The sequence below is a fragment of the Rhineura floridana genome, chromosome 18 (genome assembly GCF_030035675.1).
Source record: "Rhineura floridana isolate rRhiFlo1 chromosome 18, rRhiFlo1.hap2, whole genome shotgun sequence".
NCBI classification, from domain to species: domain Eukaryota; kingdom Metazoa; phylum Chordata; class Lepidosauria; order Squamata; family Rhineuridae; genus Rhineura; species Rhineura floridana.
In genome coordinates this window covers 24,741,500-24,766,537 of record NC_084497.1, presented here as the reverse complement: position 1 = coordinate 24,766,537, position 25,038 = coordinate 24,741,500, and the positions used below count along the sequence as shown (strand labels likewise).

Sequence of the window (25,038 nt, the reverse complement as noted above, 5' to 3'; positions counted from 1 at the left end):
GGAGGGGGAGGAGGGCATTCTGCTGCTGGTGTGCCACCACCGAGGAAGCCCCTTCCTGGGTGACCCCCCCACCCAGTCCTTTTGGTTATTAATTTTGTTCTGTGTTGCGATCTCTTCCTTACAGCAAGACTCCATGAACCGATACGGGGCTCTGAGCTCACAACATAAGATACTGAAGGTAAACAGAAGTCTCTTTCTTTGCTTTCTTCTTTTGAAACAAAAATCTAAGCGATTCCTATGGACGGGGAACCTGGGGCCTTCCAGATGTTACTTGACTATAAATGCCATCATGCCTGACTATTGGCCTTGCTGACTGGGGCTGATGAGAGTTGGGGTCCAACAACATCCAGAGGGCCACAGGTTCCCCATCAAGAGCGCACACATGTCTCTCCCCCCTTTTTAAATAGACTGTTGTTTGTTGTTGTGCCTTCAAGTCGATCACGACTTATGGCAACCCTATGAATCAGTGACCTCCCACAGCATCTGTCGTGAACCACTTCTAGTGATCGTTCTGGTTTAATTTGTTCCGACACCCAATTATTTGTCTTTTTCGCGGTCCATGGTATCTGCAAAGCTCTCCTCCAACACCACATTTCAAAGGAGTTGATTTTTCTCTTATCCGCTTTTTTCACTGTCCAACTTTCACATCCATGCATAGAGATCGGGAATACCACGGTCTGAATGATCCTGACTTTAATGTTCAGTGACATACTTCAGATCTTTCTGAAGCTCGGCTAAATCAGAACACAGTATGGTATTCACAGAATCATAGAATAGTAGAATTGGAAGGGGCCTATAAGGCCATCGAGTCCAACCCTCTCCTCAGTGCTGGGATCCAAGTCCTACTCACAGCAGACCCGTTGAAGTGAATTGATATGACTAACTTAGGGTCATCGTTTCAGTGGGTCCACTCTGTATAGGGTTTGGCTGAATGCAACTCGCAGGCATGGGGGATTTGGCTCTCGTGATGCTGTTGGACTCCAGCTATGTATTTATTTTTACTTATATGCCTCTTAATCAGCAAAAAAGCCAGTCGTCAGTGTAGATAAGACAGTATACAATCTTTACGGGGAAATCCTAATCACAATCAAGCTTTAAAAACGAATAGGCATAAAATGCATGAAAATATAAGCAAAAACCCAACAGCTTTCTTTCATGCTGAAACAAGCAACAATCGGAAAAGCCCAGTGACACTGGAAACATCATAATCGATACCCTTCCCCTTCACCCTAAAATGCTTCCTTTACAGGTATTTACAGTAAGATAACATACATAGAATGTTTAATAAGCCTGAAAGAGGAAGGGGTGGAGAAAAAAGCTAGCTTTTGTTCAGAGCTTGGAAAAGTTACTTTTTAAAACTACAACTCCCATCAGCCCAATCCGGTGGCCATGCTGGCTGGGGCTGATGGGAGTTGTAGTTTTAAAAAGTAACTTTTCCAAGCTCTGCTTTTGTTAATGTTTTATTCAGGGTCACTCAGCATGGATTTGTTCTGCTTTCACTCTTACTGCTTTCTGAGGTTTTTTCTCTAATTTGCACATTTTATGATGCATTGATTGGGCACGGATATGTTAAGTTGTTGTTTTTTAAGAGTAAACAATGCAAGATTGAAGAGCCTGGGTTGTATGCAACTCAGAGTAGACCCGTTGAAGTTAATGGGCTTAACTAACTTGGGTCTGTTCATTTCAATGGGTCTGCTCTACTCAGAAGTAAGTGCCATTGGGTTCAGTGGGACTTGCTCCCAGGTAAGTGTGTACTGGATTGCAGCCTCACTGTTTTAACTGTGTTTACTGATAATTTTGATGGTTGTTTTGTAAAGTGCTCAGAGGTTTCTCACAATTAAGTAGTACATACATTTTGTTAAATAAACAAATAAATAAAATACTATCCCGTATAGGATGCATCCACACCATCTTTCCTCCCAAGAATCCTGGGAGCTGTAGTTACCCCTCACAGAACTACCATTCCCAGCATCGTTAACAAACTGAAGTTCCCAGGATCCTTTGGGGGAAGCCATGTGCTTTAAATGGATTCAGCCCTACTTGAAATTAACGTACCTAAGTTGGTCATGTTTGTTAACTTCAGTGGGTCTACTTTGAGTAGCATTGGATACAACCTGTTGTTATTGAGTTGTATCTGAGTAAGCCCTGCTTAGAATAGACCCACTGAGATTAATGGACCTAAGTTAGTTATGTCTGTTTACTTCAGTGGGTCTACTTTGAGCAGAACTAGTATTGGATACCACCCATTAATATTATTACAGTGAACATATGTTATAACGCATCTCGTTGTGCCATGGATTCAGATATACCATGGGTATAACAATGTCCCACCAAGTAAAATAGTGTATGCAGTAACAGTGGTTTTCCTTATAATGCAGAACTCCTATAAGGTGGGTCCATCCATTGTCCCCTGTATTATAATGGGCTTTCCCTGTATTTGAATTTCTTACTCATCATTCACCATAAGGTCCCAGGGTGCATTGCAGCCACATAAAAGCACAATATTAAAATCATTTACAACAAACCATAGCTCAGCCTTGCTTTATATGATTGAACCAAAATTTCCCATATGCATGTACTGCAGGGTTCCTTCTTCCTCCATCCTTTCCCAAGCGAGGCACCTCTGAAAAATTCCCAGAGAGAAACCGTTTTGCACAATGCCACTGACCCGGAATTCACCTCCTTTGAGGTTCCCATAGTAACGTGCTGCGATCCTGTTCCACTTGACTTGGCTGAGCCAATTATATATGTAGATTGATGGGGGGTGCTCAGGTGAACTTCTGGCCCTTTTAGACAATAGCTAATTCTTCATTCCAGTTTTGAGGCTGGCTGGGCAGGGTGGGGGAGAGGGAGTGGTGGGGAACAGAATGGTTGAGAGACAGAACGGGGGGGGGGAGAAATCATTGTCTTACAGCATGCCTGTGCCACGGAGCCTTACTTGCCAAATGGTTCCCAAAAGTTCAGTAGTGTGGACAACAGTCCGATATTGTGGTTAGTAACCACAGATGGCCCTGTCCTCCGTGAATTTGTCTAATCCTCTTTTAAAGCTATCCAAGCTGGTGGCCGTCACTGCATTTCTTGGGAGCAAATTCCATAATTTCTCTATGCATTCTGTGAAGACGGACTTTCTTTTGTCTGTCCTGAGTCTTCTGACATTCAGCTTCAATGGATGTCCCCGAGTTCTAGAGTCAGGAGAGAGGGAGAAAAACTTTTCTCTCTCTACTTTCTCCATGCCACGCATAATGTTATCTGCTTCTATCACGTCACCTCTTATTTGCCTTTTCTCTAAACATAAAAAACCCCAAATGCTGCAACCTTTCCGCATAGGGGACTTGCTCCATCCCCTTGATTGTTCTGGCTGGCCTTTTGTCCAGGGGTGTAGTCATCCAGGGACTCAGGGGTTTTTAGACCCCTTACATTTTTGGAAGCAGAGTCCCAGCAGGGTCCCTGTGTCTCCAGCATTTTGCGAGCCAATCAGCATGAAAGGGGAGTGTCTTAGCCACTGAAAAGAGTCTTCTAACATGCTTCCTTGTCCTTTCCTGCTGATTGGAGCCAACCAGAGTGAAAGGTGGTGAGTCAGCCACTGAGAAGAGTCTTCTCAGTAGCTAACACCCTCCCCTTTCATAGGATGTCTGTTGTGGGAGAAGGCAGTAACAAGGATCTCATTCTCAACCCCGCAGCAAAAAAAGGGGGAGGCGTGGCTATGACTAACATGAAGGGACCCTGCACTTCTGAATTTGCCACTACACTGCTGCTTTTGTGAACCTTGTCCAACTCAAAAATATCCTTTTTGGGGTGAGGTGACCAGAACTGAACACTGTCTTCCAAATGCTGCTGCACCACAGATTTGTATAACGGCACGATGAGGAGATTGGGGGTCAATAGCCATTCCTCATCCTTCTTCCCCACCCCCCACGACACAAAGTCATTTCCTCCCCCCCCAATAAATTAATTTTGTTTTCCCTTGGGGTTAGAATCAGCATGAAGATGTCAAGAAGGAGCTCCTGGACCTGCAGCTGCAACACAATGGGCTGAAACTGGAGCATCGCAAGACAGTAGAGACCCACAACCAGAAATACTCCCAGCTGCAGAAGGAGAAGGAAAGCACGGTTGGAGATCTGCAAGGTGAGTGTGAGGGGATCCGTAGCGCAGCTCGCAGAGAGCACGGGGAAGTCGGCCATTTGGATTTGGGTCTTCTTTGGCTCCGGAGGCAGGGTCACCCACCCACTCGCTCCATCACCAGTTTCTCCATCCTGCGCTGGAGATATTTAAGCAGAGGATGCATCCTGCATTGGGCAGTGGGTTGGGCTTGATGACCTCTATGGAACCTTCCAGCTTGCTAGCTTTGAAATGTAATTATTGGGTTGTGTCCAGTGCTAGTCCTACTCAGAGGAGACTCGTTGAAATTAATGGGCCTGACTAACTAGGGTGTATTAATTTCAATGGGACTACTCTAAGTAGAACTTGGTTAGTGACATCCCTACTAACTGGAGCAACATGTGATTGTTGTAGTCTTTTTATGTTATTTGTAGATACAGTTTACAAGCTCAGGGAGGAAAACAAGTTGCTTCGGAAGGCCCACCAGGATATCCACACTCAACTCCTCAGCGCTCAGGTAGGCTCTGGGCATGATGGCTAGTGCGGTGTAGTGGTTAGAACACCAGACCGGGAGCTGGGAGACCTGGGTTCAAATCCCCCACTTGGCCATGAAGCTCAGTGGATGACGCTGGGCCTGACCTACCTCACAGCGTTATTGTGAGGATAAAATGGGGAGCGGCGGCCTTGCGAGCCACAGGGAAGTGTTCGTCCAAATTTCTGGGATTAGGGGTTAGATCCCACCCTCACTACTATTCAGCATCATTATTTCCTGCCATACGACACTAGAGTGAAGATGATGATGGGGGTGAATTATATTTCAATCCTGCCCTTCTTCCTAAATGAGCCCCATTTAGCAAAGAACAGCAAAACATTGTAATTAAAAATAAAGCTAAATGGAAGACGTCCCATCTTCAGATATTTTACTTCCTCCTCTGGACTGAAGACCCTGAGAAGAAAGTAGACAGAGAGAACTCTCTCTCTCCCTCTCTCTCTCTCTCTCTCTCTCCCTCTCTCTAGTGCGCGTGTTTCCACATGACAATATTAGAACTCAGGGCTAACCGATGATTACATTAGGGACTATTTGCGACAGGATGTGATGGCCGTTTACTTGGATGGGTGTGAAAACAAAATTAGGCAAAATTCATAGAGGAGGAGGAGGTCTATCAGTGGCAGCAAGTCTTTAGGTTTTGGAGGCCAGTATGCTGGTCGAAAATAACCACTGGTGAGCAATGGGAGGGGAGGGCGGTTGCCTTCCTGCCCTCCTTGTGGGCTTTCAACAGGGAACTAGTTGGTCACTGTGGGAAACAGATTGCCAGATTAGATGGAGCGTTGGTCTGTTCCTGCAGGACCCTTCTTAAGTGACCCAGGCAACCCTTGACCCTATGATCTATAAATGATCATAGCTGAGGAATAACAATATTAGAGTCAGTAGGTGGCAGTAATAGGGTCACTTCTATGGCCTTGCAATGCCATTAGAATCTGAGAAGAACTCCCTGTTGGCTGAGGCTGTGGGCACACCAGTCGGTCCAAAGGCAGCCAGAATGGTTCCCCCCCCCCCGGCTGCATTTTGAAGCGAGTCTGCCCTCGGCTGGACACACCTCCCTTACCCACTGCTGGCTTCAGAACTTGGAGGACCGCCCACAGCAAACAGTTGGGCCAATCACTGTATCTGCCAAAGCCTACAGCAAAGTGTTTCCATTGGGCACACCTGGAAGGCAAATGGGTTGCTCAACCAATCAGGTGAGAAATCTGTCTGAAGCTGCATTTTTTTTAAAAAAAAATGCACTCGAGCTGATCCGACCGGGTTTCAGAGTAAAAAAAAAGGGCAGATTCTGACTAGCGTCGTGTGCCCCCGCTTGCAGAAAAGAGAGGTGGAGATGCACTGGAATCAGCACAACAGTAAGTGTGTCTCTACCCAGAGGCAACGTCATCCCATAGCTCAGCTAATAGGGCCCATTGGGAGCTCTCCAGGGTCCTGATTTCCTGCTAAGAGAGACCTTCCTGTATTGATTTGGCTTGGCTGGACTAGGACTTGCCTCTTCTGCCAAAGGAATTGTGCTAAACCCTTTGGAACTTTTGTCCTCGGTCTGCCTCCAGGTCCAGATGGAGGAGTTCAGACAGCTCAAGGAGACCCTTCAAAAGATGCCGAGTTTTAAGGGAGTAGGAGCGGCCAAAGGGCAGCCAAAGCTGCAGGTGAACGAGCAGCCCCCGGGACCCGGACTTGGCCTGTTGCAACTTGCTAGGCCAAAGGTAGAATTCTGGATTGTTCCCACTTCCAAATCTTTGCCCCAGGGTGGGGAACCTCAGGGGCTAAAGGCGGCCCTCCAGGCCTCTCTGTCTGCCCTTGGGACTCCCCCTAGGCCACTCCCCTTCTCCCTAGGCCACACACCCCACCCTAGGCCGTACCCCCTCCCTCCAAGCCACACCAGCACTACTTGGCACCCTCCTTAAGTGTTGCTTCGCCCGTGTATGCTGTACAGAGGTAACATATGCCTTTGTTGCTGCACTCACTTTAGCCTCTGGCCATCCCCACCACTGGCATGTGGCCCCTGTTAGGTTGTTGAGAAGGGAATGTGGCCCTCAGGCTGAAAAAGGTCTCCTGCCATGGACCAATATCAAACTCATTCTCTGAGCATGGATTCTTATGTCGCCAGAATGGCACCATCCACACACCACAGGGAACATTGGCAGGCCTGGGATTGGCAGAATCATCATCATCGTTAGGGAGGCAACCCAAAAAACTGCCCCATGAGGGCTGAGCATGCTCAGTGGGCATGGAATGTTGACTGATGTTTGATGCAAAAAAAATAGAACACTGGGGAGGAGGAATGGAATGGAGTACTGTAGATATGGGCATGGCTGGCTGGGGACCCTGAAAAGGATATTTCCACGCTGCAACATTTTGTTGCAGGCTCCGTTTGTCTTTCTTTCTAGTCTACCCTTCTTCTTCTTTTAGGCCTCGCTAGACAATGAAGCCAAACCACCCCTGAGCCCCTTGGGGCAAGCTGCAGCTCCTGCTCAGAGCTCCCTCGTTGCTCAGGCCTCAGGCATCAAACACCAGGGAGAAGAAACTGTGCATGAAGGGCCGGTTATGCATGGTGATGACAGGCCTCAGGGGAACATGCCGTTTGGCCAGCTGGCCCCACCTCAGGAAGCCCACGTTTCACCTCCAGTCTGGCCTCGGGCAGGGCAAAGGGACACCCCCATCGTCCGCTTCACGAGGATGGTGAATAGCTTGCAGAATGGGAATCAGGTAAGACGATTGGGCTGTACCCATGTTTTGCTCGCAGTTGTGTTGTTGTTGTGTGCCTTCAATTCGACGATGACTTCTGGCAGCCCCATGAATCAGCGACCTCCAACAGCATCTGTGGTGAACCACCCTGTTCAGATCTTGTAAGTTCAGACCTGTGGCTTCTTGCTCACAGTAGACCCATTGAGATTAAGGGACCTATATTAGTCATGTCTATTAATTCCAATAGGTCTACTTTGGGCAGGACTAGCATGGATGCAACCCATTATATTTCTACATTACAGAGAGAGAGAGAGAGAGAGAGAGAGGGCAGGCAATTAATAAATAAGAGTGGGCTGCCTGTAAGTTTTCTTCAGAGTAGAGCCATTGAAACTAATGAACTGAAGTTAGCCATATCCATTAACTTAAATGGGTCTACTTTGCGTAGGACCAAAATTGGATACAATGGTATCATAATATTCTCTGGTGCCCACTGTGACTGGTGGGGTGGAAGGCAGGGAGCCTAAACAGTAGGTAACTTCAGAGCCAATGACAGGGGGAGCCATTTTAGTTTTGCCTCAGGCCCCTTCCTTGCTGAGTCCTACAAGGGTAATATTGACGTGGAGGAAGAGGAAGAGAAGAAGCCGACAGCAGGGCCAACCCCTGGACTGTTTTTAAATTAGAAAGCAGGCAGGTGAGAGCTGGCTGAGGTCAGACTGAGGTTGGTGGGGCAGCACCTCATGTGCCCTAATGGACTTCATTAGTCTCTCCAGTTTGAGTCGTGACACTCTAACCACTCTATCACACTGTCTCCAGTTCTGCTTTAAGATGTTTTTTTTTCTCCCTTTCCCCCTTTTTTCTCTTGGTAGGACCAAAAAGCAGTCCAGAGCATGCCCGGCGTAAGTGAGGAGAACGTCCTCACGGAAGCGATCGCGAGCCGCTTCAGACTCCCGCCTGCTTCGGAGCAAGCACAGCCTTCAGATCAGCAACTCTCTGTAGGAAGCAAGCGTGATCCCGCGGTGCAGAGGTCTGTAGTCCTTGTGGGGTTAACGGGCACCAGCTTTGCTGCTGTCATGGGATCTCTGTTCACCTGGGTGTGGCCTGCACATGCACTTGCAACTTCAGTATTGGCACTGGGTAATGTGTGACATCATTTACGGTCACCATTGAATGGCATGGGAAGCTGCCTTATCCTGAGTCTGACCATCTAGCTCAGTATTTACACTGACTGGCAGTGGCCCTCTAGGTTTTCAGACAGGATTCTCTCCCGATCCTACCCGAAGATCCTGGGGATTGAACCTGGGACCTTCTTCATGCATGGCAAATGCACTATGGCCCTTCCCCCTGTGGTTACAGCCACATCCCAATATGCATGAAAGGGGAGGGTGTGAGAAGAATCTTCTCAGTGGCTGACTCGCCTCCTTTCACTCTGATTGGCTCCAATCCACAGGAAAGGACAAGGAAGCATGTTAGAAGACTCTTCTCAGTGGCTAACACACTCCCCTTTCATGCTGATTGGCTCCTAGGATACATTGTGACCCTGCTCCCAAAAAAGGGAGGGGTCTAAGACCCTCCTGTGACCTCAGGCGACTACACCCCTGGTTGCAACGTTAAACTAAACTAGATACCTGAGTGGTGTTGCAGCAGTGGGAAAAGAAGACCAATGTTGTAATTTTTGTATGGGGTATGTCGCCTTGCTATGTTTTCACAGGGCAGTGTGTAAATATTTAAACAAAGGAGTTGGAGGATGCAAGTCCTGGAACAAAAATAATCCGGCAACTTTCCCCCCACTACAGCTGGCAAGAGATTGTCAACAAAGTCAGTGCCCGGATGGATGAGGAACCAGCTCTCCATTACCCCCAAGGCCTTATTGTGGGCACCAGAGCCCATCAAGGGATGGCAAATGGCCAGCCAGTGCTGGCCAATCAACAGAGAAGGGCGGAGCCGCAGCGAGCCAATTGGGAAGCCGGCAAAGGAGGAATGGGTGAGGAGGAGCTTCAGATGGGTATGGCTTCTGGACCTTGCAGTGGCCGTAAGGAGGCAGTTGCAGAGGTGGCCAGTGTGGGTTCAAAAGGGGGAACAGAAGAGGATTCTAGGATATTGCCGCATGATGTTGCAGAGCATGAGCTTCCGCACATGCTTGGTTTTTTTAGGGGGGGGTAAGTTGGAAGCGGGAAATGGACTCCAGAGGGATGGGGAACTTGTGGCCCTCTAGATGTTGTTGGGCTAGAGCTCCCATCATCCTTTATGCAGCCCAGGACCTCAAGGACCGCCTCTCCTCATGGCTCACGCAAACCAACTCAGACACTCTACTCATCATTTGAAGCCCTTCTCTGTGAGCCTGCTTCAAGGAGGTACAGAGGGTGGTGACATGAGAACATGCCTTTTCAGTGGTGGTTTCCCGCTTGCGGAATGCTGCCCCCAGGGAAGCGCTCCTGGTGCCATCATTGCCTGCCTTTAGGTGCCATGCAAAAGCATTTTTTGTTTACCCAGGCCTTTTAGTTTTTAATTGGGAGGCTATTTAGCTGTGTCAGTGGCCTTTTTTTGTGCTCATACTTTCCGTGGGGTGGATAGGATTTGTTCCTTGAAATATATTTCAAGGGTTATTTCAGTTTCCCTTTGTTGCTGTTTCTATGGAATTGACTTTAATGCCTTTGTTATTTCTAATTTTATTGGGCCAGTCATTTTGAGACACTTCAGTGCAAAAATGTGTAGTAGTAGTAGCAGTAGTAGCAAAATGTGAAGTAGTAGTAGTAAAATGTGAAGTAGCAGTAGCAGTAGTAAAATGTGAAGTAGCAGTAGTGGTAGTAGTAGCAATAAAATGTGAAGTAGCAGTAGTAAAATGTGAAGTAGCAGTAGTGGTAGTAGTAGTAATAAAATGTGAAGTAGCAGTAGCAGTAGTAGTAGCAATAAAATGTGAAGTAGTAGTAGTCATCATCATCATAATCTATAACTATTGGCCAAGCTGGTTGTGGCTGATCCAGTTACCCAACAGTGGAACAGGAGATTTGGAGACTGGCATTGCTTTGCTGAGACGTTTGACCCTTGTAACTTTCTTGTTTTGTCCAGATGCCGGCATGATTGAGAAAGAAGACAATTCACTCCCTCAGAAAGACACTGTCATCCAGGAGCCGATGGTAAAAGGAGAAGAAGCTGGGATATTTTTTTTTCATGGAGTTAGGGAAGCAACAATGGATAGCCATGAAATGTCAAACATCTAAAGGGTTGCATTCAACTAAATCCTACTTAGAGCAGACCCACTGAAATCCATGGGCTTAAGTCTGGCATGACCATTAAAATCAATGGGTCTACTCTGGGTAGGATGGGATGTTCCTGTTTTGCTATGAACTCAGATCAGCACGAATCCAGAGTTCATAGCGTTAAGAGCAAAGGAAGAACTCTGCTGGTTCAGATCAAAGGCATGTCTAGTGCAGCGAAATGCTGCCCACGGTGCCAGTCAGATTCCTCCGGGATGCCCACAAGCGGGGCATGAAAGCAACAGCCCACTCCTGCTGCCGTTCCCCAGTGGCTGGTGTTCAGGCTGTCTCTGATCCTGGAGGTGGCATCCAGTCATCATGACGAGTAGCCATCGATGGTCTTATCTTTCACAGACTGGTCTAACCCTCCTTTTAAAGCCAGCTAGGACAGTAGCTGTCACTGCAACTTGTGTTAGTATTCTGTGTCTGATGCCGGAGGTAGGACATTGCCACCCTGGGCTCATACTGGGAGGAAGGGCGGGATATAAATCTAATCGATCAATAAATAAACATAGCTCAGCCTTTCCCAACCTTTGGGTCCCCAGATGTTGCTGGACTACAATTCCCATCAGCCCCAGCCAGCATGGTCAACGGTCAGGAATTATGGGAACTGTAGTCCAGCAACATCTGAGGTCGGGAAAGGCTGACGTAGACGTTACGATTTGTAACCATTGATAGCTGTTTATGAATTGGTCAAATCCTCTTTTAAAGCCATCACGGCCTCTTTTGGGGAGCGAATTCCGCAGTTTATCTACGTGCTGTGTGAAGGCAGACTTTCTTTTGTCAGTCCCAGAGCTCCTGTGATTCAGCTTCATTGGATGATACCTGGCTTGAAGCCACATCCGCACCATGGGGAGTAGTCAATATTAGTCCTACTCAGAGTAGACCCATTGAAGTGAAGAGGCACGGCTAACTTAGGCTTGTTCAAAGTAGACTTCATTGGGTCTACTCTGAGTAGGATTTAGTTGCATATAAACCTATGCATTGAAAGCCCTATGATACCACTTTAACCATCGTGGCTTCCCCCCCAAAAAACCCTGGGAAGGGTAGTTTGGTAAAGGGTGCTGAGAGTTGTGAAGAGACCCCTCTTCCCCTCCCAGAGCTACAATTCCCAGAGTTCCCTGGGAAGAGGGACTGACTGTTCAACCACTCTGGGAATTGTAGCTCTGGGAGATGAAGAGGGGTCTCCTCCTAGCAACTCTCAGCACCCTCAACAAACAACACTTCCCAGGATTCTTTGGGGGGAGTCATGACTGTTAAATGTGCTATAATACTGCATTAAACATACAGTGCAGATGTGGCCTTAGCGTCATGAGAGAGGAAGAAAACATCCCTTGCATTTGACAGCCTGTGGATAGCCGACTACTTGCCATTCCTGCTCAGGTGCCAGATGATGCTGCAGACCCGGCCGAGGACCCCAACAATCAAGGGGAAGATGAGTTTGAGGAGGCAGAGCTCGAACGCCCAGACTTTGAAGAGAATCTGGGCCAGGCTGGCCAACTTGGCCACACCAGTGAGCCACCTAACGATGCAAGCAAGGAAAAAATCCAGAAGGTACTCTTTTTTCTTTGGAGTACGATTACGACTTACGGCGACCCTGTGAATCAGTGACCTCCAAGAGCATCTGTCGTGAACCACCCTGTTCATCAGATCTTATGTTAAGGTCTGTGACTTCCTTTTTGGAATCAATCCATCTCTTGTTTGGCCTTCCTCTTTTTCCACTCTCTTCTGGCCAGGCTGTGGCAAGCCCCAGGTCACCCAGTGTGATTCCTGACTGAGTGAGGATTTGAACCCTGGTCTCCTGGGTCCTAGTCCATTTATTATTATTGTTATTATTATTATTATATATTAGGTATGAGGTATCCCAAAGCAATATAATAACATACGTAAAACAGTTGCATATATAAAAACAATGTTTAAAAACCATTATAAATATAAAAACAGTTTAAAACAACACACTATCATTAGTGTGCTGTCAAAGCTTCCCGTTGCTGGTGTGTGTTGTGTTTTTCTTTTATATATTAAATGAAATGTTAATGTTTTATATTATTCCTCCCCCCCTCAGGAAAATATGCATGCATTTTAAAATGTAAGTTGCTTGGAGACCTTTTAGGTAACAAGCGACCAATAAATATAATGAATACTACATAAAAATCAATTCAGATCCAACTGGGATAATGATTTTAGAAGGCTTTTTGAAAGAGGAACTTCTTTGGCAGGAGCCAAACGGTGCCGGTCTGGTATGCAGTCAGAGGAAGTTCCAAAGGGTAGCAGGTGCTGCTACACTAAAGGCCTGACATCATGAGGAGCTGACCTCCTGAAATAGGGTGGTATCTGCAAAATGCCCTCTCCTACAGAACACAGTGATCCGTTGGTTGTATAAGGAGTGAAGTGATCTTTTAGATATCCTGATCCCCCAAGCTGCATGGATCAGTGCCGGCTGTGGGCTCCATGTCAGTGGGGCAGTGGAATCCGCTCTGGGTTTTAGTCCGAACTTTCAAGGAGCTGTCCTAGATACAGCACCTTAGACAGCTCCTTGAAAGTTTGGATTAAAACCCAGAGCAGATTCCACTGCCCCACTGACATGAATCCACCAGCTGCCACTGGTATCGATGGAGCAACTATTTTACAGATGGAAATAGTCAAGCCAGTGTGGTGTAGTGGTTAGGGTGTCAGACTAGGACTTTGGGAGACCAGTTTTTAAATCCCTACTCAGCCATAAAGCTCACTGGGTGACCTTGGGCCAGTCACTGTCTCTTAGCCTAATCTACCTCAAAGGTGATCTGTGCCATGTTCACATTAAATATTCTTACTGATTTTTAATTGAATTTTTATACCTTCTTTTATTTCTTGAATTTTATTGTCTTACCATTTGCATTCCATAGAATTAAAATTGTAATTCCATAAAAAGCACTACCTCGAAGGGTTGTCTTGAGGATGAAGTGGGAAATAGGAAAGCCATGTAGCTCACCTTGAGATCTTTGGAGGATATAGATGTAATGACAAAATAAAGAATTACAAAAGGAGCATCCTTAAGTCCTTACAACACCACTGATCTCACGTTGAGCATCGCTGTCCAAGTGCTCTACTACACATTGTCAAATGCTTTCCACAGGGTGGCACTTGGTGCTTAAATGTAGACTGCCCCTGAACATAGAGATTTCTCACTTAGCTAACAGCTGTTGTTAGGTTTATCTTCCAATGACTTTGCCCAGTCCTTTTTAAAGGCCTTCTAAGCTAACAGCCATCAATACATCTTATGGCAGTGAATACCATTAAGACACCATCATCGTCCTAGAGCAGCCTGTGATGCCCTTCCCTGGCTCTCCCTGTCAGGTTCCTACCTGCTCGTGGTTACTGCCTGTCACTAGGCACCACCAGGGACTCCACCAGTCCGGACCGCTCTCTCTTATGGTTTCTCTCCCCGCTCTAGCACAGATCTCAACAGATCCCCCTGCTAGGCAACCACCAGTAACGTCCCAATACTAGTATTCCCAGAGACTCTGAATACTGGTATTGTTATTCTCTTCACCGCTGCCACCATTTGTTACAGTTCCCCTTCAGCCTTGGTCATTACCTTACCCTCCCTTCTGGTCTGTGAAACCCCAGCCAAGGATCAGGCCTTTGGTAAACCAAATTAAGTATTTATTACAGATAACAAAGCTAACAAGATTAACAAGATTTCTTCTTAAGGCACATAAGCATATGGTTTTACTCAATACTAATCCGAACTCCACCCTCCTCCTTCTCCACTCTCTCCTGGCAAACAACTCTCTAAACCCCACCAAGCAACCCACTCAGTTTCACCTCATCCACCACCTAGATTCCACTCTCACTCTTCCTTTTATACGTTCAGCCATTTTAAACACTCAGCCAATCATCTAGCATTCTACTGCCCATTCACTCCCCCTCCTCTTTCACTCCACTTACCATGTATCTTCTAAACAACCAACACTTACCATATATACATTAATATAGGAACATCACACAGCCTTCCTACTAAGTGCTGAGGGGGAAGGTTCAGTCACAGAATGTGCACATTTGTATTGATTTTTACCCATCTTGCCCCCACTGAAGCAAGCCTGGTAGGTCTCTGAGAAGATGTCCCTGGGATCCTGACAGCTCCCTAAAACAAAATATTAACGGTTGAATCCAACTAAGTCCTATTCAGAGAAGACCCATTGAAATTACTAGTCCTAATGTTAGTCATGCCCATTAACTTCAATGGGGTTCCTATGAGTAAGACTAGCATTGGATACAACCCTAATTGTGGACATTCTATAGAGAGGAAAAAATAATAACAGTGATATCTATTATTAATAACAATTATTTTTGTTATTAATATTTTACATCCCACACTTCCACCAAAGAACTCAGGACAACAGATGACTTTCTTTCCCCCTTTAATCTCACAACAACCTTGTGATGTAGGTTAGGCTGAGAGAGAGAGAGAGAGGGGGGGGGGAGAGAGGCTCACCCAAAATTGTTCAGTGAGCTTTGTGGTTGAGCAGGGATTTGAACCCAGGTCTCGCCAGTCCCAGTCCAGCACTCTAACCAATACATCACACTGGCTTGGAGCAGATCCACCATTTCCTAAGATCTCTTCTCTTTGTGCCTTTCTTTCCCAGGATGCTGGTGGACCAAAGAAAATGGGAGACAACCTGATGGATGATTATCAGGAAGACCAGGAGCAAGATCTTGTATGAGACACAGGTTCTTCTCTCCTTCCCTCCCTCTCTCTCCCACTCTCTCTCTCTTGCAAGCCCTTCTGACACCATGTCTGGAAAAAAAAACGTGAAAGTTCCGAGCCTCCTTCTGCATTTAAAGCAGGCTTGCAAATTAGCTATTCAGCTGCTCACCTATAGCGAGCAAAGTTCCTCTCCAGGCAACCAAGCAGAGCTTCTTTGATAACTTTATCAATTAAACACGCATGTGGAAGACAGAAACAACATGGTTTCCACATGATGCTGGCATTGCTCAGGCAGTTTCCTGTTAATGGTCTGCCCCAGGTAGCATCTTTTGGCTTTTACCTCCCAGGGCAACAGTTCCTACTGAGGACCTCTGCGTGCCCCACCTCTTTATTTACACCACAGCTACTCAGCCAATCATGGGCAGAGGCTTCACTGCTGCTTACGATTCCCAGCAACTGGTATCCGGAGACATACTGCCTCCAACAAAGGAGGTGGAACATATCCACCGTGGCTAGCAGCCGTTGCTAGTGTTACATCTTCCATGAATTTGTCTGCTCTTTTAAAGCTATCCAAGTTGGTGGCTGTGGCTGCGTCTCTTGGGGGCAAATTCCATAATTTATCTATGCACTGTGAAAAGAAGTCCTTTCTTTTGTCTGTCCCAACTCTTCCAGCATTCAGCTTCCTTGGATGTCCACAAGTTCTTGTGAGAAGAGAGAGAGAAGAATTTTTCTCTGTCCGCTTTCTCCACGCCATGCATAATATCACATGCCTCTATCATGGCTGCCCCTTCTTACCTTTCCCCTCTGCAACCTAAAAAGCCCCATTGATTACCCCCCCCCGAAGGGACAGCTCCAACCTTTCTGTAGCAGGCAGTTGCTAGGCCCCATGTGGGCGACTACGCCACAGCACGGTCAGATGTGCTGCTGCGTGCAAGATGGCTCTGCCCTTGAGCAGCTGCTGTAGATGCTTGCTGTGTGTTGCACACGCCTAGCTCAGCCTTATGGTGTTTTCTCCATTGCTTCATGCTGTGATCCTTTTCCTAACACGTTTTAAGGAACTAGCCATGGACTTTTCAAAGCTATTTTAAGCATCTGGGCGTTGTTGCTTTTCTGTTCCTTTTGTCACTTTGTTAGGAGGCAGGAGGGGGAAAGTGAAGTGACTTGGCAAAAAAGCAAAAGCTAAATCTCCTGTCCTCGAGTGAACCTAACCCAGTGGCCTTGAGTCTCCTGAACAGGGATGCAAGAAAGCCTCATTTCCCATTCCATCTTGTCGTCGCCGCGTGCAGCACTGTTTCCGTTCCACTGCAGTTTGCCTTTTGCCAAAAGCGATGGTATTTGTCTCGCTGTCTGCTGCGCTGAAATGATGTAACTTGCATCATAATTACGTTGCCATTACGTTACTCCACCCCATTCATTTCAATGCAAAGGAAACACAATGCAAATGAGGAGTTGGGGGTTGGGGGGAAGTAATCAATTAGATATTGTTTGCGGACTGACAGCAACAACATCAAATACCGATTGCATTCGCTGGAGTGATTTCCGTTCCGGAGATGGGACAAATCAGCAAACCTTGGCCATTTCCTTTCCTGTTTCTGGGTTCGTCCGAATGATCTCACATCCTTACTCCTGAGATGCTCCAATACGGATTACGTATTCTGACCCAGAAGGGTCGGGCCGGGGCAAGGGGAAGGCTTTGCTTTCAACTAGGGCAGAGAGCTCTCCTTTGGCATAGGCAGCTGGGTACTCTCGTGCCAATTTTGCACTTTGAAAGGACAATGGGCAAGTGGCTGGTTCTGAAATGCTAATAGGGGACAGCCCTGCAAGATCCATACAAGGAGAGCTGCATCTCTCCGCTGTTCCCCTCATAGCAGAACTGGAACATTGAAAAAGGCTGTATGCACCCCTGCTGCAAGGAAGACTTGAGGGCTATGAGCAGCCATTTATAATAATAATAATAATAATAATAATACTTCCCATGAATTACTTCTCATGAGGTATCCTGAAACAAGCTACATTCAGGTGATCTGTGCCATGTCCACATTAAATACTCATTGATTTTTAATTGAATTTTTATGGCTTCTGTTGTTTCTTGAATGTTATTGTGTTGCCATCTGCATTCCATAGAATTGAAATTGCAATTCCATAAAAGGCACTGTTAAGAAATAAAGGCAGCCATAAAACTGCAATTAAAAATCACACAGCATCGAGCATTGCTGGAACAGGAAGAAAAATCATGGGGCGGGCCTCCCCCAGTCCCTCGGCAAAAGTTTGGGAACCACTGGATTAGATACATTTATAGAGGATAGGGCTAGCAATGGCTACTAGCCACAATAGCTATGTGCTTGTGCTATTGTGGCTAGTAGCCATCACTAGCCTTATCCTACTGCTGGAGGAAGGATGCTTCTGGATACCAGTTCCTGAGAATCACAAGCGGGGCGGGTTGCTGTTTGCACTCAGGGCCTGCATGCAGGCTTCCCATTGGGGCATCTGGTTGGCCACTGTGAGAACAGGATGCTGGACTAGATGGGCCACTGGCCCGACCCATCAACCAGACTCGTCTTCTGTTCTTATGCGATCCCTGTTTGGACCCTCGAAAGGAGACAGAGGCTGTGTCAGACACATGGAGAGAAGCTCAAATCTGGGAGACGGAAGAGGAAAGGCGACTGCTGCTTCTGCAGCAATGTCTGCAGTCCTATGCACACTTACCCAGGAGTAAGCATCACTGAATATCAGTGGCGGCGGGTGGCCGTCAGGACTGGTGGGGCGGAAGGCAAGGCGCCCAACAGTAGGTGAAGGGATGCCTGAGGCCGCTGCCGAAAGGCTGCTGTTTACATTTTGTGCTGTCCATGGCCTGGGACCGAGGAGGCGTTGTGATAGATGGGCACTGTGATCACCAGCATGAGGAACGGGTCTGCCTGGCACTTGGTAACCGGGATGGGGTCTTCTGCGGTCCAAGTGCTGGTGAAGCCCCAGAACCTGAAACTAAGAGGAGTGGAGTGGGAAACAGGCAGTCTGGAACTCTCAGAGTGGTCCAGTGCATAGGAACAGAGGAAGCGACCATTGGTCCAACTAGCTGTGTGCTGTCTGCACTGAGTGGCAGCAGCTGTCCAGGGTTTCATGCAGGGGATGTTCCTGGCCCTACCTGGAGATGCCGAAGACTGAACCTGGGACCTGTTGCATTCAGAGCAGTTGATCTCCCACTGAGCTGTGGTCTCTTCGTCCTTCCAACCACCCCCAGACATGCCTGTGTAGTTTTTGTTTCCTTTTGCTGTACAGACTACAGATGTGGCGAGGTTGCACGATCCAGTGCTCTCCTGCATAAATAATTTCCTGCAAGTAGGAAGCTAACTCCTCGAGTAAAAGAATATGAGCATAGCATCCTCCTTTACATTTACATTCTTTTTTCGCAAGGGAATCTCTTTTACTTAAGTGTTAGGGATACCCAATCATAGACCTCCTCAGTTAGGTAGATGACGGAGATGATCTGGAGCTGGTCCAAGACATTTCCCTCTTCTTTGTTCCTGAATTTGCAGCTACTTCCGCACTATGCACTTAAAGCACACCACTATAAACAATCACGGCTTCCCCCAAAGAATCCTGGAAACTGTAGTTTGTTAAAGGTGCTGAGAGCTGTTAGGAGACACCCTCCCATTCCTCTCACGGAGCTACAATTCTCAAAGGTCTCTGGGAAGAGGGACATTGTTAAACCACCCTGGGAATTGTCGCACTGTGGGAGGAGGACAAGGGTCTCCTAGCACCCTTTGCAAACTACAGTTCCCTGGATGCTCTAAATGTATGATGCAGATGTGGCCTTGGTCTCACTTCCTGTCTTCCCCTCTCCCTTTTTCTACCCAATGACAGGAAGATCATGGAGGTGAGGTGGATGACAGGGATGATCTGCCCCGAGAAGCCAGAGGCCACGCGGGAGGAGACGGTAAGAAAGAGGATTACTATTAATGGACTGCAGTGGCTCGGTAGGAATACCAGCGAAATGAAGCTCTGGGCCGTCAGCTGTCCCTAGGAATACCAGCAGAAAGACCCTCACAAGGAAGCTCTGGGTCGTCAGCTGTCTCTTAAGAATACCAGCGGAAAGAACCTCACAAGGAAGCTCTGGGCCGTCGGCTGTCGCAACGCAGTGAGGATCCTTTTGCTTTGGCTTTCTGAGAGGAGCTAGCCCCGCGCTCTGCCTCCACAGACAAAGTCTGATGGATCTGTGAGGTCCCGGTGGCTTGCCAAGCGGATTTCGCTCTCTGAATCTCAGACCATTTCTTCTGAGGAAAGGAGCTCAAAGCAGAAAATAAATCGCAGTGTCTCCTTGGATGATTCTCTCCCTCTCCCCCAATCCCCATTTCCCTGCTTCAAAATTGTTAAGATTTGGGCCACCACGAGGGGCTGATATTGTGCAGTGCTATTAGCCACCGGCGGCTAACATTGCTCTTCTTTCCTGGGTCGCGGACCCAGCCCGGTTGCTCTTTTAATGCAAAGTCTGTTTATCTTTATATTAAAAGGGGGAAAAATGAAGCCTTTTTATAATGAGCGATCTTTTGACATCCTGGTGTGTTTTGTTATGGGTAAGTAAGAGGGGGGTCAACTTTGATGGCGTTTTGACCGTCAAAACAGAAATAACAGCCACACCCAAGATTCACTGCTAAAATCCAGAATTATAAAGTGAACCTAATCACGTGTTTATGCTTGAGCAACATTCCTAGGAATGGAACAGGTATGGGGGAAACTTTAGCCCTCTAGATGTTGCTGAACTACAATTCCCATCATCCTTGGCCACTGGCCTCGCTTCTTAGGGCTGATGGGAGCTGTAGTTCAACATCTGGAGGGCCAAAGGTTCCCCACACATGATGTAGACTGAGGTTGATGGGGCGCTGCCCTGTGCAGCCTCACGGACCAATCTCAGCTGGTAGCAGCCGAAGGATGCTAGGGGCTAATGCCATCCATGGCAACGGTGAAGTCCGCCATTTGGAGATGTGTAGCTGTATGTACGCAGATGAAACGGTTAAACTGGGATGGCTTTTGGCTTTTCTCTCCCAGGCTTTGATTTAATGCACCGCAGTCCCTCGTGGCCTGCTAGGAATAGTTCTTTCGAAACAGATGAATCAAGATAATTCATCTGCACGGCCACGCTGCAGTCAAACAACATCCTCAATTCACTCCAGGGTTGCAGAGACTGTCACCGACCAGAATTCGGATCCAAGCTGACACAGTGTCGTTTCAACATGATACTTTCCCTGTCAAAGCCTCCGCTGGGAAATAAGTAATGGGGTGTGTGTGTGGATTCTCCACTTGAGCCCTTGCTCCCGACCTCCTTCCATCAATCTCCTGTGCAGGCAATGCTGGATGAAATTAACGAGTCGTATGAAAAATCAACTCACTTGGAATGTGGTGGCGGAGGAGAGCTTTGCGCATACCATGGACTGCGAAAGAGACCAATACTTGGGTGTTAGAACAAATTAAACCAGAACTGTCACTAGAAGCTAAAATGATTAAACTGAGGTTATCATACTTTGGACACATCATGAGAAGACATGATTCACTAGAAAAGACAACAATGCTTGGAAAAAAAGAAGGGAGTAGAAAAAGAGGAAGGCCAAACAAGAGATGGATTGATTCCGTAAAGCCACAGACATGAATTTACAAGATCTGAACAGGGTGGTTCATGACAGATGCTCTTGGAGGTCACTGACTCATGTTGTTGTTGTTATGTGCCTTTAAGTCAATTATGACTTATGGCGACCCTATGAATCTGCCATGGTATGATTCATAGGGTGACCATAAGTTGTAATCAACTTGAAGGCACATAACAACAACAACAACCATCTTCAGTGCATGGAAGATTACTTTTTAAAAGGAACAAATGACAACTACTTGTTACTTGGCCCCCAAAAGGAAATAACCATTACAGTTACAATTGTTCTGAAAGGAATTGATTACTTTGCCATTACTCAAAAGTAATTGCTACTGTTACACTTAAGTTACTTTTTAAAAAAACTAGAGTGCCTACCAAGTGCTGGCCTTGGCTGCTGCACACTAAGTCGCCTAAAACAACATTAAAAATAAATACACACACAGGGGTAGGTGAATAATTCTTTTTATCCGTAAGACAGCAGTGGTGGTGTCTCCGCTGGTAAGGGTGGTGGGGAGGGAGGCAGAGGCCACTACTCAGATCTTTGCACGTCAAACCAAGTGCAATCCCCCCCGCACACACACTTTCAGCCAGCCAGCATAATCTGTCTCACTTAACCACCTCCCGGACCCTGCCCTGCCACTAACTAAGGGACACCCACCCGAGCAAACATTTTCTCCTGAGATGCAAAAAAGTTAAAACACTACAAATGCAGCAAAGTAGTCTGGGAGGGCAGAGGAGGCCGCTTTGCACGCCAAGTGCAAAGACAGTATTAACACTCACACGTTGTCGTCTCTCACCTCCACAGTTCTTCATCTCCATTCCGCAGCTGCCTGCTTCTCCTCCATCCACATCCTTGCCCTCCAGCTCCTTTCTCCCTCCACTCCATTCTTCTCCACCACCGTCTATTTTTTTAAGCAATTGTTTTCTCCACTCCATCCCAGTCTCCACCTCCTCCCTCGTTGCCTCCTACCCACCCACAGAGCACGAGGGAAGAGCGATGCTGCACAGGAGCCTGGTTTGAGGCACATGATTTTCATCCACAAATCAGAGGAGCAGAAGACTTCCCCTGCTCCCCCCCCCCCAGTAATGCCCAAAAGTAGTGCTGGAAACATTACAATTACTCCTCAAAAGTAACAACATTTCTCCTCGTTCTATTACAATCAAAATGTAAAGGAATTCCCCGCTCGTTCCTCAAAAAAGTAATAAATTGCAAGTAATTCATTTTTTGTCACTAATTACTTCCAATCTCTGACCTGCTCAAATGAGTCGCATTACCTAGGGAGGTGGTGGGCTCTCCAACACTGGAGGCATTCAAGAGGCAGCTGGACAGCCACCTGTTGGGAATGCTTTGATCTGGATTCCTGCATTGAGCAGGGGGTTGGACTCGATGGCCTTGTAGGCCCCTTCCAACTCTACTATTCTATGATTCTGTGATACACAGAAGAAGGGTGGCATAATCCATTCTGGCCTTTCCTGGATTGGACCACTTCAGAGCCAGTATTGTAGGTCACGTGTTCGTATTGGAAATATGTATCATACAGATATATTCTTCAGAGTGGGATGATTGGTTGATCTTCTGGGAGAAGCTATTTGTTGTGAGTGATAGTTCATAAGGCCCCTCATTTAAAAGCACATGACTTCCCCCCAAAATCTTGGGAATTATAGTTTGTTAAGGGTGCTAGAAATTATGGAACCAATGACCTAGAGAGGTAGTGGGCTCTCCAACACTGGAGGCCTTCAAGAGGCAGCTGGACAGCCACCCGTCGGGGATGCTTTGGTTTGGATTCCAAGCATTGAGCAGGGGGTTGGACTCGATGGCCTTGTAGGCCCCTTCCAACTCTATGATTCTATGATTCAGGCAAAATCCTGATTTATTATTATCAGAGCTAAAATGTGTAATAATCAGTTTGACGGGGAACATAGGACCCTCCACATGTTGCTGGACTCCAACTCCCATCAGCCCGAGGGAGCATGGCCATTGACTAGGGATGATATGAGTTGGAATCCAGCAACATTTGGAGGGCTACAGATTCCCCATCTCTGGGCTCTAGGCTTTCAGGTGAGAGTGCTATCCAGAAAGGAGGCTGTCTGGTGCGTCTCTGCATGAGTGGCTGGTCTGGTTTTCATTAAGGCCAATTACAACAATTGGGAACCCGTAGCCCATCCAGATATTCTACAGCTCTCATCAGCCCCAGGTAGCATAGTTAATGATCAGAGGCAATGGGAGTCCAGTGACATCTGGAGAACCACAGGTTCCCCAACTGCGAGTTAATCAATTTCAGTATGACTTGTCATTGACTAAAAAATTGTTCCTGATTAATCAGACAGATTTTTACAAAAATGTACTCATCATACAACGACTTGTATGAGCAGCATAACACAGATGCTCTCTTAAGAGGTTTTGGTTTCTGCAGATGTGACAGGTTGCTTGTGCTGGGCAAGACGTTGCCCCAGGAACATAATGTCAGAGCCTTGCTTCTAAAATGGGCATAACACTAAGTGGTGTTTTGTCTTTCTCCTTTCCCGACCTGCCAATTATCCCGTTTGTCCTCATTTATGCCACTCTGTCCCCGGTTTTAAAATATCAGCGGCCATTTTTTGAAAAATGGGACGCCACTGTGGCTCTAATCTAATTAGCCTTTTCTTACCCAGAGGGAAGAAACTCAAAAGCGATCACCGTGGCCTGTTTTCTGATCTTGCTTTGGGAGGTTTGACGTCTGTCAACAGTGAGCAGTTTTTAACAAGGACTGTGTACGCACACCGTACATGGAAAGCCCAGGACTTCCCCGCAAGAATCCTGGGAACACCGGGCTACAACTCTCAGCACCGTCAACAAACTACAGTTCCCAGGATTCCTTGCTCTGGAAGGAAAGAACATCGCTGGCTTCAAGACCAAATTCGGATGGGCTTAGAAAAGCTATCTTTTGCCTTTGCGAGGCTGACAACTTGGCTGCGGTTGCAATTTCACCCTAGAGGCTGGCAGCAGTCTCCCACGGAGCTGGTGGGGCAAAATGTAGGGAGCCCCACAGTGGGCGGAGCCGGAACCAGAGCCAATGGCAGAGACATCTAATACCGCTTGGTCCCCATCTTCCTCCTTGCTGAGTTCTACAAGGGCAACGCTGAGTTTGAGGAGGAAGCTGGCAGGCAGGGCCACCCTGGGATGGTTGTAAGCTAGAAAATGGGCAGGGGAGGGCAGACTGAGATTGGCAGCGTGGTGCCCCACCCTCCCTAATGGGCCAGTCTCCGCTGTGTACAACTGTGCTGAAATATAGGAACCTGCCATATAGCATGTCAGACTATTGGTTCCTCTGTATCGTCTAATCCAGGGTTAGGGAACATTTTCCAGCCTGAGGGCCACATTCCTTTCTAGGAAACCTTCTGGGGGCCATCTCCCAGTGAGGGGCGGAGCCAGAAGCAAAAGTGGGTGGAGGCGGAGCAACGAATGCAAACGTCACCTTTGTACACGACTAGTTTCTTGGGTAAACAAGGAATTGGGAACCAAAAAAATCCGACTCAAAACTGCCTATGATATGGATGTGGATGCTTTGTAGAAAATTGAAACCATGTAGATAAACATGTACGTGTCTGCCACAGCTGAATAAACAAAAGTAAATATAGCCAGTATATACAAATCCGAGTCAGATTATTTTGGTTCCCAATTCCTTGTTTTCCCCCAATTTCAGTTTGTGGGGTATACTTTTCGGTTTGTTGACACTAGGCTAGCTTCTCCACACACCCTTCTCTAGCCTCCATCCAGACACGCAGGAGGCACAATCAGAGGTCCAGGACACATTTCCAGCCAGCCAAAAACACTCTGGGTGCAAAGCAGTGATGGCTGTGACCTGGAGAGAGTTCCAGGGCCGGGTAGAGAGGCCTGGATGGCCACATTCAGTCTAGACGAAGGTTTTCTGGCCATCGTCTACTCTTGACTGGCAGAAGCTCTCCTGCAGCTCAGGTAGAGAGAGAGGGAGAGATCTTTCCCGATTGTTTCTTTGAGCAGGAGACGCCAGAGATTGCACCTGGGACCTTTTGCAGGCACAGCACGTAATCCTACCGTTTGAACTATGATCTCTCTCGAGCTGTTGGAAGGGGCCGGGGAATACCGGGCTGCCAGTTTCACCCAGCA

The 25,038-nt window shown here is 47.2% G+C and overlaps 1 protein-coding gene across 4 annotated transcripts in view; it reads left to right on the top strand.

The window, feature by feature from the left end:
- The window catches only part of LOC133372589 (Golgi integral membrane protein 4-like), a 39,085-nt gene extending 14,613 nt beyond the window's left edge, over window positions 1-24,472 (top strand). The window contains exons 5-16 of one of the 4 annotated variants that reach the window (XM_061601401.1): window positions 125-178; window positions 3,975-4,125; window positions 4,533-4,615; window positions 6,196-6,291; window positions 7,055-7,351; window positions 8,197-8,354; window positions 9,124-9,311; window positions 10,397-10,464; window positions 11,968-12,138; window positions 15,213-15,284; window positions 19,136-19,208; window positions 23,565-24,472. In XM_061601401.1, the coding sequence (XP_061457385.1) occupies window positions 125-178; window positions 3,975-4,125; window positions 4,533-4,615; window positions 6,196-6,291; window positions 7,055-7,351; window positions 8,197-8,354; window positions 9,124-9,311; window positions 10,397-10,464; window positions 11,968-12,138; window positions 15,213-15,284; window positions 19,136-19,208; window positions 23,565-23,626 (1,473 nt within the window). In that variant the 3' untranslated portion in view covers window positions 23,627-24,472. Of the gene's footprint in view, window positions 1-124; window positions 179-3,974; window positions 4,126-4,532; window positions 4,616-6,195; window positions 6,349-7,054; window positions 7,352-8,196; window positions 8,355-9,123; window positions 9,312-10,396; window positions 10,465-11,967; window positions 12,139-15,212; window positions 15,298-19,135; window positions 19,222-23,564 lie in introns of those variants that run through there. The other 3 variants (XM_061601399.1, XM_061601403.1, XM_061601402.1) reach the window with 3 other exon arrangements.
- Window positions 24,473-25,038: the final 566 nt, after the last annotated feature.